The 16,977-nt window shown below is 41.8% G+C and overlaps 2 protein-coding genes across 3 annotated transcripts; both read right to left on the minus strand.

Annotated features, from left to right (window-relative positions):
- Positions 1–329: 329 nt before the first annotated feature.
- Positions 330–4,988, minus strand: emx2 (empty spiracles homeobox 2). Its single transcript, XM_044045055.1, has 3 exons — positions 4,251–4,988; positions 2,976–3,160; positions 330–1,559 (listed from the first exon to the last, which is right to left on the minus strand). The coding sequence occupies exons 1-3, from the start codon at positions 4,630–4,632 to the stop codon at positions 1,392–1,394; spliced, it is 735 nt and encodes a 244-aa protein (XP_043900990.1). The 5' UTR covers positions 4,633–4,988; the 3' UTR covers positions 330–1,391.
- A 2,395-nt stretch (positions 4,989–7,383) lies between these two features.
- Positions 7,384–16,168, minus strand: eif3s10 (eukaryotic translation initiation factor 3, subunit 10 (theta)). 2 transcript variants are annotated; one of them, XM_044045949.1, is made up of 21 exons: positions 15,994–16,168; positions 15,358–15,548; positions 15,126–15,262; positions 14,230–14,393; positions 13,875–14,074; positions 13,452–13,660; positions 13,200–13,371; positions 12,870–12,974; positions 12,651–12,749; positions 12,436–12,552; positions 12,138–12,323; positions 11,409–11,756; positions 11,210–11,314; positions 11,012–11,125; positions 10,800–10,922; positions 10,474–10,627; positions 10,090–10,271; positions 9,855–9,937; positions 9,228–9,766; positions 8,474–8,827; positions 7,384–8,179 (listed from the first exon to the last, which is right to left on the minus strand). In XM_044045949.1, the coding sequence occupies exons 1-21, from the start codon at positions 16,040–16,042 to the stop codon at positions 8,007–8,009; spliced, it is 3,804 nt and encodes a 1,267-aa protein (XP_043901884.1). In that variant the 5' UTR covers positions 16,043–16,168; the 3' UTR covers positions 7,384–8,006. The 2 variants fall into 2 exon arrangements, with proteins under 2 accessions (XP_043901884.1, XP_043901883.1); XM_044045948.1 differs by having other exon boundaries at positions 9,855–9,952.
- Between the last annotated feature and the right edge of the window lie 809 nt (positions 16,169–16,977).

A 16,977-nucleotide genomic window follows, 5' to 3' on the forward strand; every position in this document is an offset into this window, starting at 1 on the left:
CACATATTACTTGCATGATAATTGCCCAAACTGATTTGCACCTACACAAAAGCTCGTGGAGACTCTTTGTAGCAGGAGCTGCTGCTCTAAAATAAAACTAACGCTGTCCAGTGCGCACGCACACACACGCACACACACTCAGAGAGCGCAGATTACAGACTGCAGCTTTTTCAAAAAAAAAAAATTATCTCCACGACATATTCTGTGTGATGATGGAACAGAACAGCAACAATAATAACGATCCTCCACTGTCTTATCCTGTCAACGGCCTCCCTCCCCCTGCTCCGCATAATCCAAAAAAAAACTCTTTACTTTTACTGCGCGCAACATATTGATAAAACTTTATTGACAAAATATTGACAATTACATACTTCTTGGAAGTATACTTTGTGTTAAAATTGTAGCAAACTTAACACAAACACAAACATTATTTACATTCTGTAAAAGAGGGTTTAACAGAAACATTAAATTTTAGCATTTCTGTACATGGAATACGCTCAGTGCTTGAAGTTTTTTTTCTCTTTTCTTTTTTTTCTCCTCTCAATTCTTGCATTTAGTCCTTCGTGGCAACTTTCACTGGAGGGTCGAGTCCTGACAGAAGCTGCGTGGCGTGGGGCCACTGCAGCGACACATTGGTAAAGCTTTAGGTTAAAGGAATGTGCTGATAGCCTCCCTTTAAGTACGTTATCTGTGGTCTGATTCACCTTTTTAAAAAGATTTTTTTAAATCGAAATTGAGTTTTTGTTCTCTTTTCCTAAAAAAAACAAACACTATAACGCAGCACCGCTACTTCATTTTTTTCACAATCACTTTTACACGAGAATCATTAATGAAAGACTGCACACTTTGTAAAAAGGAAGAAGCACGACATCTCTGTTTGAAAATAGAGTTAAAAACACTTTTTTTCTTCTTGGTTTGAGAAAACTTGTCAAATTAAAAATTAGAACAACTACCAGGAGAAAAAAAAACTGTACCATGCATTTCAAGTTTTACAAAAGCAATTTTGGTGTTTTGGTATCTTGAGTGGAAACGGTTTTTGATTATTTATTTATTTTTTAAAGAAACTTCTGAAGTGCAAACGTCCAATATGAATTGGAGAAGAAAGTATTTGGAGGTGGTAGATGGGGGTTGTAGTGGTGGAAGGGTGCAGGTGGGTGCACTGAGACACTGTCAGTCACATTTCCCCGGGTCATTTGGACTGACAGACCCACTGGTGACATCAGTGCCACCAGTCAGATTCTCTCACCCTCAGCTGCCGATCTCCGGAGGTGTGAAATGTGACATTGGCTTTTTTTGTTTACCCTCTCTCTCATTGTCTCTACACGGCATCCTTTATCCATGTCCTCCTTCACACAGACGATCACATAATATAGTCTTGTTTGTTTTGTTTTTTAATCGTCCGAAGTGACATCGATCTCCTCTGGACTCGCCTGTTTGGTCGCAAGTCTCCACCGGTTTATGTGATGCGATCCTTTCTTCTTCTGCTGAGACTCCGAGCCCTCCTCCTCCAACTTCTGTCGCTTGAACTTCGTCCTCCGGTTCTGAAACCAGACTTTTACCTGAGGAGGGAGGAAAGATAGGAAAAGAAAAGAAAAGAAGAGGAGAGGAGAAACTGGATCAGCGTCAGGAGATAAACCGCTAATGGCCGGTGCGTAAAACCACGCGTAAAAGGGACGCATTGTTTGGACAGCAGAGCTAAATAGGAGCAGACAGTAATGGAATTTAAAGAAATAAAAAAATAATAATAAAGACAAAATGACATGCAAGCATAAATACAACCTGAACAAATAAAAGTCAGGAAAGCGTTATTTAATGAATCCAAACAATCAAATTAATTGTTACGAGATATTAAATAAGGAATGTATGGCTCATCCTATAAAATGTCCGTCATATATTATCATTTACGCTGACATTTTATAACAGTGCAATTTATCACACATGACACCGACCATTAAAAGGTAGAATAAATAAAGTAATATAAATAGTAATAGTCAATTTAAATAAATTTTTTGAGGAAAAAAAAATAGGTCATTGATTATTTTTCACCCCTCACAGCAATAATAAGAGTTGCATGTGTGCAGCCTACAGGCTGCATGTAAACGAAACAAAAGAATAACATCCATGTCACATACTTAACGTACATTTTCACACACTCCTCTAAATCGACTCGGCTGATAATGAAAGGTACCGTGGGGGGGATTAACGACATCTAAATCGATAAATTGTCTGTTCCTGCTTTGTCACTCCGCGGCCTCTTTAGCCCTTAAACGGCATCTGAGGTGCGTTTAATAAGCCTTCAGTGGACTAATTGAAGGAGGTGATGGTTCACTTCTCCCTTCAGCTCCTCCAAAGGCCGCGCGGTGCAGGAGGACAGAGGCGGCGGACAAAAGACAGCGGCTCAAACGGCATCTTAAATATGGCAGGGGGAAATCCAGCGCACCCGCCTCGCTGTTTGAATCGCCTATGCCATAAAATGGTTAACTGGTTAATTTGCCCTCCATTTTGAAAGGCAGCATTCTCTCCCCCCTCAAAACAAAGTAATCCAACCCCTCCTGAAACGAGGTTAGGCCTCTACAATGACGGTGGATTTCATCCAACAGGAAAGCCTCTGTCTTCCGTTAACAACACGCGTTTATGGACCCGATGTGCAATTTATTATTTTTTATTATTGTAAAATGCCCGTTTTTCTAATATCACAACTGCTGTTTATTTTTACGTGTCAATATCGTTGTTCATTGTTAATATTTTTTTATTATAGTGGCCTAGTTTTAAAATACTCGTGACGCACGGTGCCAAAGGAAAATACTTAAACATATATCACACACTACGTCCGAAATACCGTTTTATGGCCACAATAAAAAAAAGATTATGAAGTACAAACGCATCACACAACAAAAAAAATAAAATAAGAGCACTGCTGCTGTTTGAACGCAAACAAAACAAAACAAAATACAGAGAGTAAAGTTGTGTCTTACCTGAGTTTCTGTGAGGCTAAGGCTGTGGGCGAGCTGCTTCCTCTCTGCTCCCACCACGTAATGGTTTTTCTCGAACGCGTGTTCGAGCCGTAGGAGTTGTGAGGGAGAAAACGCTGTCCGGATTCTTTTGGGCTTTCTGGCCAGCGCGTTGTGCAAAAGGAAGCTCTCTGGACTCGTTTCATTTCCTGGAAACGAGCAGAAAACAACGAGGGTCTGACATGATCTCTTTTTTTTGTATTTATTATTATAATAATATTATTAGTAGTATTATTTGAACAGTTCGAGGCCTGCAGACAAGTGTGGCACAATAACACACCGTCTGCAAATATGACGTGAGCATAATAAAATTAGATCAATTGTTATTTAGCAGCGTGCGCTTTCAATTATTATTATTTAACGTTGTCGATTTGTTCGAACATTTGTCAGAGCACATAGGCATGTTTAATCTTGGGCTCATAATTAAATTAACTCGAAAACAGTCTTCGTTTACAAAAACAAAATCGCAGGTAAAACGAACAAATGGAACATCTACAAATAAACAATAGCAGGGAAGAAATCACGAAAAATCACTTCGAAATTAATTTGAATTCACTTTATGATACATTTTATGTCCTGGGGGAAATGTAAATAATAAGAAATAAAATAGTACAAAGCGAAGTAATCGTAATAATAATAATAATAATAATAATAATAATAAAATAATTGTCGCCGACTCCCTTGTAAAAGCACCAGTGTTATTATGTAATTCTTATCTTAAAGGCAAAAGTGCAATTAAAATGTCAAACTAGTCTAATTAAACCACGGTGCAGTGAGGTATTTTTCGTTGGTTGTGACGCGTGGATGTAGATCATATGCTATAAATAACCTGCAGACTAACAGTGTACAAACATGTCAAATATGCCACTGCTCTTTTTCTTCAAAGCCATGAACAGAAAACACCAAACAGCAGAAACACGAGAAACTGTTATTTCTCAACTCTCAACAAATTATGTCTAGTGTTTTATTGAAATTGATTGCACGGTCACTTTAAGGGGGGATAATCCTTTAAATGTGCTGCGGATTGGAGATGATTTACGGCTTTAAAAAGAGGTCATCTTCACTTTGACACGTTTATATTTCTCTTTCTACTCCTCACACACACACTCTCTCTCTTTCTCTCTCTCTCCCCCCTCTCTCTCTCTCTCTCTCTCTCTCTCTGTGCTGATGGAGAGTCACATCTGTGCTGTGATCCGAGCCGAAAAAAGTGCACCAAACCAAAGCTGCTCGATCACTTACCTTGAAACCTGTGGCCCAAGTATCTATATCTGTGTAATAACCAGGGGTAGAAAGTTGACGGGTCCCTTTGCTGGCTGGCGAAAAGAGGGTGCGGACTGTGTGAAGAGGAGAGCGGGTGAGCGGCCAGAGCGTGCGGCGGGGCCACGGGATGCACGGGGTTGGGCTGATGAGAGACCGCCTCGGCAAACACCAAGTCCGGGTTAGAATAGACGCTCCTGCCGCCGGAGTGAAAGCCGTTCAGGAAAGGATGCATCTGTCCGGAGTTTGCATAGCTCAGAGCCGCTGGTCTGATCGGCTCCTCGGCGCGGGACACCGGTACTGGATTATCCTTCGCCACCAAAGACTCTATAGTGAAACACCTCTTGGGTGTTGGTTGAAACATTGTCTGATAGTCCAGGTTCCCCAGTTTCAGTTGAAGTCGTCGAGGCGCTCTGGCTTTAAGAATACTCCACACCCAAGAAAATAGGGAAAGTTTCTGCGCAGTGAAATAAGTTGTGGGAAAAGAGCGACAGCGCCGTGGAAGCCAAAAAATGAAAAAGTGCTCGGCTACTTCCAGACTAATCCATGGATGTGATCGCTGTCCTCGCCGGGTTCGCGCAGACACATTTCTTAGTTCATGAGCCTAATTAGCGCTGCAGTCCCATAAACAGCTTCCTCCGAAGGCTGCACGGGCATGGTGATTGGTCGCTGCTGCTGCTGCTGCCGCTGCTGCTGCTGCTGCTCGCCTAAAGGTGGAGAAGGGGAAGACGCTTAAAAAGTGCGTCAATGGGAAGCAGGGGCGCGGAGAGGCGGACTCAGGCGCGCAACATTCATCCGGACGCACGCGCGCGTGCTCGCGCACATACCTCCAGGACATTTAACAGAGTGAAGTGAAGCAGCAGAGCAGCTCAAGGAGGCCTGTTTATTTCTATTTAAGGCCCGCGACAGGTTCAAAGTGATTTTAAACAAGGGAGGAGGGTGCTTTTATTATCGAGCGATTGTTTTAATGAAGCACAACAATGTTGCACAAACATCAATCAGCACTTAAAGTCTGTTTCCCACGCAGACTAATATTGATCACCATCTTTAAGTGCGCTTCATCAGGCAGCCTTCGTTTGTTCTATCCCTCACTTTTGTTCTTCTCTGTGGATTTGTGTGGGGAAAAAAACATTCTTGTTGTTTCGTTGTGTGTTCTTTGAAGATGAGGTTGACTCTGCACGACCACGCGTGACTGTGTGTGTCTGCATGGGAGACACAAACAAGCTCGAGGCAAAATATAAAACCTTTTTTTCTTTTTTCTTTCTTTTAAATTTTACCAGTGTGAAGAGGGCGCGGAACTGACAGAGGCTTCAGGATCCACTGACACCTATACACCGATGAGTCGCTGCGTGTCACAGTCGCTCACGGCTAAATGCGCTCAGGTGTTCAGTGGATCTGTCACCAGAGTGCGTGGATCAGTAAGTATAGAGCTGCAGCCGTGGCCGCGCACCGTGGGCCTGCAAACACACTATAACACACACTAACAAATGAGGTGACGCGTCCTGACACTGGTTCACCCACCTGGCATTTGATTTAAATTATTATTCTTATTTATATATTTTTTTTTATTTTCTTGACAGACTATATAATATAAGGTAATTATGGGATTAATGCTGGAAAATTATAATTTCCTTTAATGAATTATTATTATCATCATTATTATTAGTAGTAGTATTATCATTATTATTATTATTATTATTATTATTATTATTGCTGTCAGCTTGTGCACCTAAATCCACTTCAGCTATTATTTATTATGGGCGCTTTGGAATCAAATAAGTAGTGAAATCGTTTGGTTGCGCTGTCAGAGCCTCAGCAGCTCAACAACACACAATACGACCACTTTGACATTTTCTGTTTATAACACTGAGACATGGGGGATTTCGCTTCGTGAAAGTGGTGTAGCCTTTTATTTTGAAAATATCAATGTCGTGATCAGGAGCTTCATATTATCAATATTATATTTATTAGTATTGATTGATTTGGATCTATAATTCGTACTAGATGATTTAAAACTAAAATTATGTTTTTTATTTTTTATATATTTATTTTATTAAAGTAATTTTATAATAAATTAAATCACATAGTATGATACTGGTCCGATCACGGTCACCTTTTTCAGTGAAGAAGAAGAAGAAACACGGACACACTTTGCTTCTTCAGCTCAGTGAGGCGTTCAGGGTATCACTCTCTGAACGGTGCTTCAAGGACCTCTAGTGGTGCAAAACTGTAACAAAGTGCAATAAAATTTAATTATTTAGGCAGAAAGGCTGTGTAACAACATAACAGTGGACTGGTATCTCAGAGTTAAATGCACACTGACTGACGTAGAATAGTGTGTAACGTGGGTGAGAAGGTTGTCAGTGAGTCATCATGGTCATTGGATCTTAATGAGTGAGGTCACCTGATTCTGAAGAAACCTCTGTGATAAGAAGTGAAGCATATTCAGCTATATTGCTGATATAGACACACTAGAAGATTAATTGTGGTACTAATTGCTGATATAGACACTCTTGAAGATTAATTGTGGTACTAACAAAATAACTGAAACATTGCAGAGCAATAAATATTTAAATGTTTGAATGGTTTTCCATTGAAATCAACAGGGGGAGGTGAATGGAAACAACTGTTTCCAGTCTCTGTCACTTCACTTCAGTGTAGGAACAGACAACACAGGTCTATAACTCACATTTATCTCAGCAAATAATTTGTTCTTTGTGTTTTTAGATAGATGTTCAAGCTTAAAAGGTCCAGTTTGTCTTATTTTAATTTGTTTTTAAATGACCTCACAATGAGCCTTTAGTATCAGGAGCTGGGTCACCTCTACAGAGGCTGCCATTTTAGATTGCCATTGTTTTCGTTTTTTACTTTTGGGTTTGGACAGCAACTCACATGGAAGGGAAGGGTGAGGTGAGAGGTATTCAGCTGGAACTTCACAAATAAATATAGCAAAGATTCACACATTTAACCTTAAAAGAAAGGCCAAAAAAACATTGGTGGCTGTGAATTCTTTAGGTGTCATTCAGACTTGATCAGAGCTGTCCTGACTCAGCATGGGAACCACTGACCTGCCGTCTTTAGCGGTAATACAGCATTTATCAAAAACACAAACATGTAGATGGTGAGCAAACATCTTTAATGATAAAGGCTTCATCTGTACACATGCAACCTGGTTTGGTTATGCTGTTTGCACCAAGATAGAAGCACACACTGGATATCAAGCAAGACCAAATTGAAGCACATATGATGAAATGCAAATTTTGTTATTTAAGAAGCATCTGAAACAGTTAAATGAAGAGCAGGTATTACTGAAGAATATGACTAATACAGTTGCAGATTTGTGCCATGAATTTATGCAAAGGTGTATTGTTCAAAAGAGGCATCTGGTGATCGACTGAGTTTGTATTGAAAAATGGTGCATGTACACTGGTTTTCAGTTTTCTCATTTTAGACAATCGCTCTCCTACAACTGGGACCAGTGACATTTATAAGAAGTTGTTTGCATCATGAGAGTTAAGTGCAGACAAGTCCATTGACTGATAGTGTTTGAGGTGTTTTAAGAGCCTCTGGTTCAAAACTGCTGGAAGTCAAATTTAAAATAGGAAAACTATCATCTACCAATATTATTTTTCAAAAGGAGTAACACACACAAGCAACTGAAGTGGGTACTGATGTTTTTTTTTTTTACTCAAAATGAATTCATCATTATCTGGGCCCATTAAATGCAGTGGCTGTTGCTCAGCGGCGGACAGTTGTCCAGCCATCATCATCCGTCTCGTTCTTGGTGCGACGAGGGATTTCTTTATCCAAACGCCAACCCTTGTCTCCTTCAGTATCTCGGTCACGCTCCCTCTCTCGCTCTCTTGGCCGCTCCTCCCTCCTCTCTTCACCCGCACGACGCCAGGAGCTTCCTGATAAAACAAAAGATGCACATGTAGTCGTGTTGATACAATACACAGGTTACATTCAGTCACTGAGACAACACATTCATCTTTGTACAGTAAGACACTTGCTGTGGCTGTGAATAAATAGACAAATATTGACATGAATAAAAAATCAACACAGTTGTTCTGTTGGACAAGAGTGCTAAAAAAATAAAAAGGTTAATTGATAACTCCATTAGCAGGCAGCCAGTATAGATACATTAATTCTCAGTGACTGAGGAAAACTATGATACATTCATCCCCAAAACCTGCTCTGCTTACCTTCATCACGATCTGTGGGTGGGGCTCTCTGTTCACGCTCATCCCGGTTGTCTCTATCACGGCGGTCAACACGTCGATCATCACGGTCACGGCGGTCGTCACGTTCACGGCGGTCGTCACGTTCAGGGTCTTCTTTGCGAGATTCTCTCCAGCTGCTTCCCTCATCTCCACCTGGTCTTCTCCAGACACCCTCTTCTCTTGGTGGACGACGGTCTCTCAAACCAGATCTTTCCTCTCCATCTTCATTTTCGTCCTCGTTACGACCACCACCGCCGCCACCACCACGAGGGGGTCCCCAGCTCTCCTCTCTGGCCTTCTCTCGCTCACGCCAGCCTCCTTGAAGACCAGCATTTCCTAATGAACCAGTTTAAGGTGAGGAGATTGTTATTGTTGCTGCTGATACTATTCTCCCCGTCTTTAGTTTTGTGAACAGAAACAATGTAAGATTATTTGCAAGCTGTGTCCTGAAAATGGTCTCTGTCAAGCAATACTATCTGACCTGACTGAGGGTGTGTTTGTGTGCATACAGCAGCTGTGCAAGGATGGGTAGCAGCAAAAAGCACTTATCTTGATATAAATAATGATGTAAAAAAAAAAAAAAAAGCATGGAGGATCTTAAGACCACTAAATCAATATCATGAGCTAAACTAGCAAAACATTAAGCCATTAACTGTTTGAAAAGTTATTTTTCAACCAGCCCCCTGGTGGCATATATTTGGCTATGTTCTTAACAGCTGAATGACTACAGGCTTACCAGGTCTTCCCAGAGGTCTCCATGGGTTGGGATCATCATCATCATCACCACCACGACGTCCTCCATCATCCATGCCTCTCCTGCCACCTCTCTCGTCATCTCCTCCTCTTCGGGGGCCCCAGTCATCATCAGCCCCACGCCTGGAACCTCTGGAGTCATCCATGCCTCTACGAGGACCTCTATCTTCATCAAAGCCACGCCTGGGGCCACGATCTTCGTCAAAGCCCCGTCTGGGACCGCGATCTTCATCAAAGCCACGCCTTGGGGCACGGTCGTCATCTCCGCCCCTCCTTGGTCCTTGGTCATCAAAACCTCTGCGAGGACCACGATCATCATCCATTCCTCTACGTGGAGGACGATCATCATCTCCCCCACGGCGTGGAGCTCGATCCTCATCAAAGCCACGGCGTGGAGCTCGATCCTCATCAAAGCCACGGCGGGGACCTCTGTCGTCACCCCCCCGACGGGGACCGTCGCCTCGCCTGAAGGAAGACTCCTTGTCCTCTTTGTCATCATCAGCGCCTTCCTGTCTCCACTCCCTAGAGGGAGAGAGCAGACACAAGTACAGTTTGAGTGAGTTAAGGAAGTTACAGCAAGTCAAATCAGTTTGAAGTTGTCAACACGTACCTGTCAGGCACTGAACGACGCCACTCTGAGTCACCTCCCTCCACACGCTTCCTCCATCCTCCTTCCTCCTTTTCGCCCGGCTCCTGTGTAAGCAAAACCTAGGCACCGTCATTTTTCACTTGAAAAAGAAACTAAGTGTTCTGGGTATCAAACACCTAATTTCCACTCCTATTTCATATTGAAAAGAAACCTGCGTTTCTGGCCATCAGTTCAAATAAAAGTAGCTCTTTAGTACCTTAGCTTTCTCCTCTGGTGGGCCTTTTCGCTCCTCGTCCCGGCGGCGCTCTCTCTCCTCAATCTCCTGCTGACGGGCACGCTGCTTACGCTCCTGCTCTTCAAGCTTGCGCAAACGCTCCTGGTACTCCCTTTCTTCTGCCTCTCTCTGCTCTTGTTCTACGCGTTCACGCTCTTCACGTTCTTAACAAAAGACGGAAAATAATGTGAGGCATTTTCAAACTTCATTAACTTATGAGTAAACAGTACCTCATTCAAATGCTACCACATTTAGGATAATAATACCAAGGATTTAACAGGTTTCTGTAAGGAACATCATCTTGTTATGTTCATCTTCCTTTGCTTTCTGGTCATATGTATCCAGTTTGTGGTAAAAAGACAATACCTTTCTTGAGCTGCTCCTCGTGGATACGCTGTGCCTCTTCCTCTTTCTGTTGGTAGTAAGAATTACGCCTGTCCTCTTTGCGCTGCCTCTTCCTCTCTTCCAAGCGCTTCTTCCTCACCTCTACTAAACGCTCCTGGAAAGCTTTCAGTTTTTCCTTGACAGACAGAAAAGTGTACATGAAGAACTCCACTTATGTTGAAAGAAGAACTAAATGTTATTGGTCAGCTTTATCGCTATGATATTGAAAGGTCTTCACCTTACCCCCATAAATGACTTGAACATTTGTACGTTCTAATTTAACACTATTTCACAAACATTTGACTAACCTCATAAATAAAGCTTCGAGCAGCAGTTATCTTAGACAAAAAGCTCTCTTTGTCCTCCATCATCCTGGACATGCGCTTCTTGTGCTCCAGAGCCTTCTCTCGTTCCACTTTCATGTTACTGATCTACAACGAGAGGGAACAAGTTCAAGTCTTGAATTCTCAAGTTTGTCGAATATTTTTTGGCACTGTTTTTTTCCATTTTAAAAACATACCCTTTCCTCCTCCTGGAGCTCCCAGAGTTCCATGTCTTTGATTCGCTGCTCCTCATAAGCCTTTGTGATGAGAGGAATTTCCTCGAGGCGTTTGGCCCTTTCAAAGTAGTCAATCTGGAAAGAAAAACTTCAGTGTCAAAGTCATCTTATTAATTCATAGGTAAGAATATAGTCAGCACCAACATCTTGCTCAGTTACCTTCTTCTCCTGATTCTTTAGACGCTCCTGAAGTTCCTTCTTCTCCTTCTCCAGCTGCTCCACCTGTTTGGCCATGATGAAGTCAGGATCCAGCTCCTCCAGGTCCTGTGCAAAGCGATGAAAGATTTGTTGATCTTGTGTCTGAAACTTCATATCACCATGATCGAATGCTGCATTAAAGAAACTATCATAATTTTACCTCAATATCAATATCCTTGAAAGCCTTAGCTCCAAGTTCAGTCTTCTTGATCTGTTCCAGCCGTTCCCGGACTGTCTTCTTCTTAATCTGCTCATGCTCCTGCATGATACGCTCTTTCTCCCTCTCTTTGGCTTCCTGGCGCAAACGCTCCTCTTCAGCCTTGCGCACTTTCTGCATCTCAGCTTCCCGCTGCTCCAGCTCCTCCTTCTCGCGCTGGATGTTCAAGCTCTCCAGACGCTCCTTACGCTCCTCAATTGTCTGCCTACGAGCCAAGATGCGCTGGTGTTCTTTGCGGCCGTTTTTCAGGTAGGCCACTATGGCCTGCTGGCTATGCTCATCACGCTCTTGCTGAGAACAAAAAAATAAAAATACAGTTTAGCATTCAAGAATAAAACTGTTCCGTACCAAAGCAGGGTCTGGTTATGAATGAGACTTCACTGCAAGAAGATGAAAATGTACATGTGATATTAAGTTAACACTGATCACTGATTAAGTGTCTCCAGTTTCTGCGCATCTGCAAATAAGAGCTCAGTGAAGTCTTTTCAGTGGAAGAAAATATTCTATATCATTCTAGTCAAAACGTGTGAATGTTGCATTACCCTATTTTATACTACATTTGTGACACTGAACGCGACAATACAAAAAGAAAGAATTAACTTGTGATTGGAAACAAAGATTTTTTTTGTGTTCTTTAAAAAGAAAAAGCATTTACAGACCGATGTAACTCACCAGGGTAGAGGGAGGCTTGATGACCTGGATGGCTTTAGCCAAAGAAGAAGACATGGCAGTCAGCTGGTTTCTTATCTGCTCTGAGGGCATGTTCTGCAGGAAAGGGCCAACAGGAGCATCTTCTTTGGTCGAGTAGTTCAGGTCAGAGCCAAAGCTCAGAGTTCGAGAAGAGTGGTCTATTCTGACCTGTAAGACAAATATGCACCGTTGGCAAACTTGAGAAATAGCATAAATACATTTGTCATAACATTTTATTGGTAGTGGAGTCAAAAAGCATTGCTCCGAAACTTGAACTTACCTGCAGATCACAGTGGCGGGCAGCATCCACAATGGAGCGCTCCAGCTGGAAGGCATCCACAAATGGAACTAGGGATGCCAGGCGGCTGAAATCAATGCTTTGATAGACCTGCGCCACCTGAAATAATGGACGTGGTATAATGACAGTAATTACCATCAAGGAAGCGCAACCGTGATGATGAGCTTTCCCGAGGAATGAAAAAAATTAACACATACCTGTTGCAGGAGCCTCAAGATGGTATTGCTCTGCAGGTGGGGAACATATTGCTGCAGATCAGGCTCCTTTTCAGCCTGGTCTCTCACCCAGTTCAACACCTAGTTGAAGAGTAGGTGTTTAAGTACACTAAAATAAGAAGGGAGTCACTACTCTAAAATGAGTGAAATTATTTAGAAAAAATGGCATGCACTTCTCACAGACAGCTCTTTACTATTTACCTTGGTCACTCTTCCACATAGTTTCAGAGGATGAAACTCTACTTCCAGCCAGTTGTAAAGTTCTTTCACTTCAGGTACAATATACTGCAGCAAGTTAAACCTCACCTAGAATACAAACATGAAAACATACAACATATGAGTTAGTTAACTGATCAATGCAAATGTGTGCAAATCAGTATATGGTCATGTTGCCTGGCAAGTGGCAACTCATCTGCATTAAAATATTGAGTATTATAGTAAAGCTAAAATTACAAAATGTACAAAAAGTACAAAACAAAATGGGGCATTCTGAAAAACACCTGTAACTATTTCCTTTCGCACAAAACATACCATGTCATTGATAAGACTCTGGCGATTTGGCGGAGACTGGAGGGTCAAAAGTGTGGCCAGTCTGCGGTGTTTCTCCACAATGATGCCATCCATGTCCAGCAGCCGAGCTATGTCAGTACGTTCGGGGGTGATGGGAATGGACAGTGTGGCCAGAAGGACTCTGGTGGCCATCCTGAGAATAGAAAGCATTATTAATCATTTGATGGTCGAAGTTGAACTTGTCCTCTTTTCTAGAAATGATGAATTACATACCTCTGCATCTCGTCTTGGGTCAGATTCTTACGCATCTCCCTGGACAGGTTATAGAGCCGATGGAGGGTGCTTGCATGGAAAAGAGCATTTCCAGATTTCCAGAACACAGTGGACACCTTGTTGTAGTAGTTGGCCATCAGCTGGGGCTTGGGAGGTTTCTTGGAAAGAGCAAACAGGCCATGGATGTCTTCAACAGCCTTAAATGCTTCCTGGAAATAGAAACAACACAGCATCAGTATAAATATCTACAAATTGTCAACACATCAATCATTAAATTACAGTGATCACACATATTTAATTATTAAATAGGTAAAACTATACATGTTTGTATGTTTATATGTGGTTAGAGTTTTAGTGACTGTGGTAAAACATGCATCAACAACTGTACAATAATTTCAAAGGTTTAGTGTTTGGTGGACCAACCTGCCACAGCTCCATGCTTATAGCACTGTCCAGCTGCACCAGGCGTGTCTCCAGGTGCATGGACTGGCTTTCGGGATTGTTGAGGTTGATGGCAGTGCTCTGGTTGTGGTGACGCTGAATTTGTCCCAGATGCATACGCAGGTTGTCACACAGCTTGCGAAACTCAGCTTTGCGGGTGTACTGAAGGCAGAACTTAAATGCTGCAAAACAGATTAACAGATATATTACCAGCATATTTATGAAATATTCAACAAGGGTTTTTTATTTAAAATGAATTTCCTTCCTGTCATTAATTCAATGACACAATAAAATGATGTAATCTTGTAATCTAGATTTTCAGTTTATGTCACTATACCTTGCTGGGCGATATCATGGTACAGACGCTCCACCTTGGAGTTGTTTCTGAGCAGGTCCAGGCACTGGCGGTATGACTCCCACAGAAACTTCACCCAGGGAGTGAGCAGCAAGCGATCAGTACGATCCTGGGTGTCCTCTCCACTCACAGCACTCAAGAGCACACTGAAGTCACAGCACAGTATTTATTAACACAACCCTGCTGATGATATGATGATAATTTCTTTTTTAAGTTTTAATTAAAAGAACATTTTTGATCAACTGTTGATTGATCAACTGTCATTAATTATTCAACAGATTAACAAATTGACCATCAATTGACCAATAATGTCTGTTACTATATAGACATGTAATTTCTCTTGACCATACATGCTACATAGTTAGTTTATAACAGCAGAGGGTGCACGCCAACCACAATAATATCATAAACAGCCTTTCTTAACAACTGGTCTATGTGACAGCTTGTAACCAGAGAGTTTCTGGTTCGAGTCCCCACCATGTCAAAAAATCTGGTGTACCCTTGAGCAAGGTACCCAACCGCCATTACTTCCCGGGAACTGCTCAGTGGCTGCCTGCTGCTCCTAATCCTAGTAAGGTTTATCATAGAGGATGGATTAAATGCAGAGAAGGAATTACCCCTTCCCCCTAATTTAATTTACGATACTATAAGTGTAAATGAATAATCAACTGTCAATTATTAGCCAATTCACTTATTAGTTAAACTGCACGTTTGCACCATACTATTAAATATTATAAACAGCAATTGAATGTTATCTATCCTTATGATGTCCAACATAAAGTTAAAATTCAGTATCAAATTACAGGTACAGTCCAGCAGCATGGGTGGAAAAACATGCTGTGGCCCGATTTCTAAATGAAAAAACAGAGAAACCTCACCTTTCTGGAGTCTGGATGTTGTCAAGATCTTCAATGTCCAGGACCATCTGCTGGGACTCCCCCTTTGCAGTCTCAGTCTTCTCCTCTGCCAGCTTCAGGTAAGCCCGGACCACATCCTCCAGAGATTTGATGTTCACCTGAAAGCAGAGACAGTGGTTTCACGTCAAATACAGAATGTCTGGTTCATTAAACAGCCTTGATGAGCAGAAATCTATGTTTTCTCATCTCATACCTGCTGGCAAATGTTCTTATACTGGTAGAGACCCTCCTTGGCCAGGTGGCTCTTGCGCAGATCCACGCAGAGCTCCAGGTACTTGAGCATGATGGGCTCGTGAATCTTCTGCCATGTTCGATGTTTCTTGCTTTTGATGACATCGTACAAAACATCCAAAGCAGGCTGTTTCTTACCAACCTCAAGAAACTCTGTAAAAAGAAAACTTAATTAAAGAACCGCTGACAACACTAAATGCATCATAAAATCCCAAGTACACCAGCGATACCCATGTTAGCATAATTCACATGATATAGTTAGGCCTGTATGCTAAACATTTGACATTAACCAACAGACATTTAAGATAACAAATGACTTTGTAATTTAAGTAAAATTTCATAATATGGCCACTACCATAGAAATGACCTAACCGGTTAACTTAGCACTACTGTCAGCTGGACGAACTCTAGCACTTAGCTAAAACCAGATGGGATGACCCGCCATTGTAGCTAGCATTAGCCGTTAGCTTGGCTTAGCGAAGCCGCGGCGTTAAAGCAACGAGGTATTTTCAATGGTGGAGCGAGCTAGTGGTGGCTCGGCTAGTTAGCATATGTGTGAAAGGTACGTGAAAAAAGGCGACGCCGTGAATCTACTCACCGTTCGCTCGTTTAAGAGCATTTTCTGGACGCTGAAAATACGCCGGCATTGTGGCGTTCTAGTGAAACTCAAACTTGGCTGACTAGAATGAATTTTCACAGATTTCACCAGTCCATCAAAGCCACGCACTCACTCGCCGATGCGGTGCTGGCTGAGAAAGGAAGAACCTCGTGAACAGCCTCGGTAGGGTTGCCAAGTCCGTCACGCCGCAGTATCCTCCTATCACACGCCAAGCAGATGTAGGTCCACCTTCTTTTTCTTTCTAGTTATTGTATATTTTTAATAAGACAGTAATAAGACAAAACAATAACACCAACAAAGTTTTCATCTTATTAGGACCTGTTTGAGGTTTGGATGATTGATTGACTTTTTGATGGCCAGTATGTTTGAATAGCCTCAGCAAACAGCTTTTAAAGGCATTGTATGCAGCTTTAAATGTTATGACATTGTTTATTAACATTTAATGGCAAAATACTTTAATTCAAAGCACCCTCTCCACACATTCTTTCATCATTCTCTGTCTTGTTACTTATCCATTATTTTGTATAAAATATTCTATTTCAAATTTCAAAGTTTTTTTATATCTGTTTGTGGTGTGAAACTTTGGAACAGTCTGATGGAGGAGCACAAGGGATGTTGAAACATTAAACAATTCAAAAACATTTATATATTATATTTGTTGTTTGCATGTTCAAAATAAACTACTACTACTAAACTAGTGCAGTATGCACATCTCAGGCTTTCAGTGACTCGCATTGCCTTGCATATCCTCTCTCTATTGGCTTGACTGTCCTAAAAATGTAGAAGGGGCTTGTTTATCGGTATAGCTGTAATATTTCTACTGTAAACACTCTGCAGCCCTTAGTCAGTGACCTGCCAAGTTTGAAGCCTGTCACGTGACCTGTTGGACAGTTGTGCAATGAACAGATCGACAGACAGACGGATAAACAATAAACATTCTTTGAATTAATAAATGGGTGGTCA

The sequence above is a fragment of the Solea senegalensis genome, linkage group LG15, assembly GCF_019176455.1.
Source record: "Solea senegalensis isolate Sse05_10M linkage group LG15, IFAPA_SoseM_1, whole genome shotgun sequence".
Lineage (NCBI taxonomy): Eukaryota > Metazoa > Chordata > Actinopteri > Pleuronectiformes > Soleidae > Solea > Solea senegalensis.

Excerpts from the sequence above, each read along its gene's own strand:
- eif3s10 (XM_044045948.1), bottom strand. The coding sequence starts at position 16,042 with ATGCCGGCGTATTTTCAGCGTCCAGAAAATGCTCTTAAACGAGCGAAC. Across the intron at positions 13,661-13,874 it reads TAAGCATGGAGCTGTGGCAG|GAAGCATTTAAGGCTGTTGA; the intron begins GTTGGTCCACCA and ends TTCTATTTCCAG. Across the intron at positions 11,315-11,408 it reads TCAAGGATATTGATATTGAG|GACCTGGAGGAGCTGGATCC; the intron begins GTAAAATTATGA and ends CGCTTTGCACAG.
- emx2 (XM_044045055.1), bottom strand. The coding sequence starts at position 4,632 with ATGTTTCAACCAACACCCAAGAGGTGTTTCACTATAGAGTCTTTGGTG. Across the intron at positions 3,161-4,250 it reads CTTGGGCCACAGGTTTCAAG|GAAATGAAACGAGTCCAGAG; the intron begins GTAAGTGATCGA and ends GCTCGTTTCCAG. Across the intron at positions 1,560-2,975 it reads TTAGCCTCACAGAAACTCAG|GTAAAAGTCTGGTTTCAGAA; the intron begins GTAAGACACAAC and ends CTCCCTCCTCAG.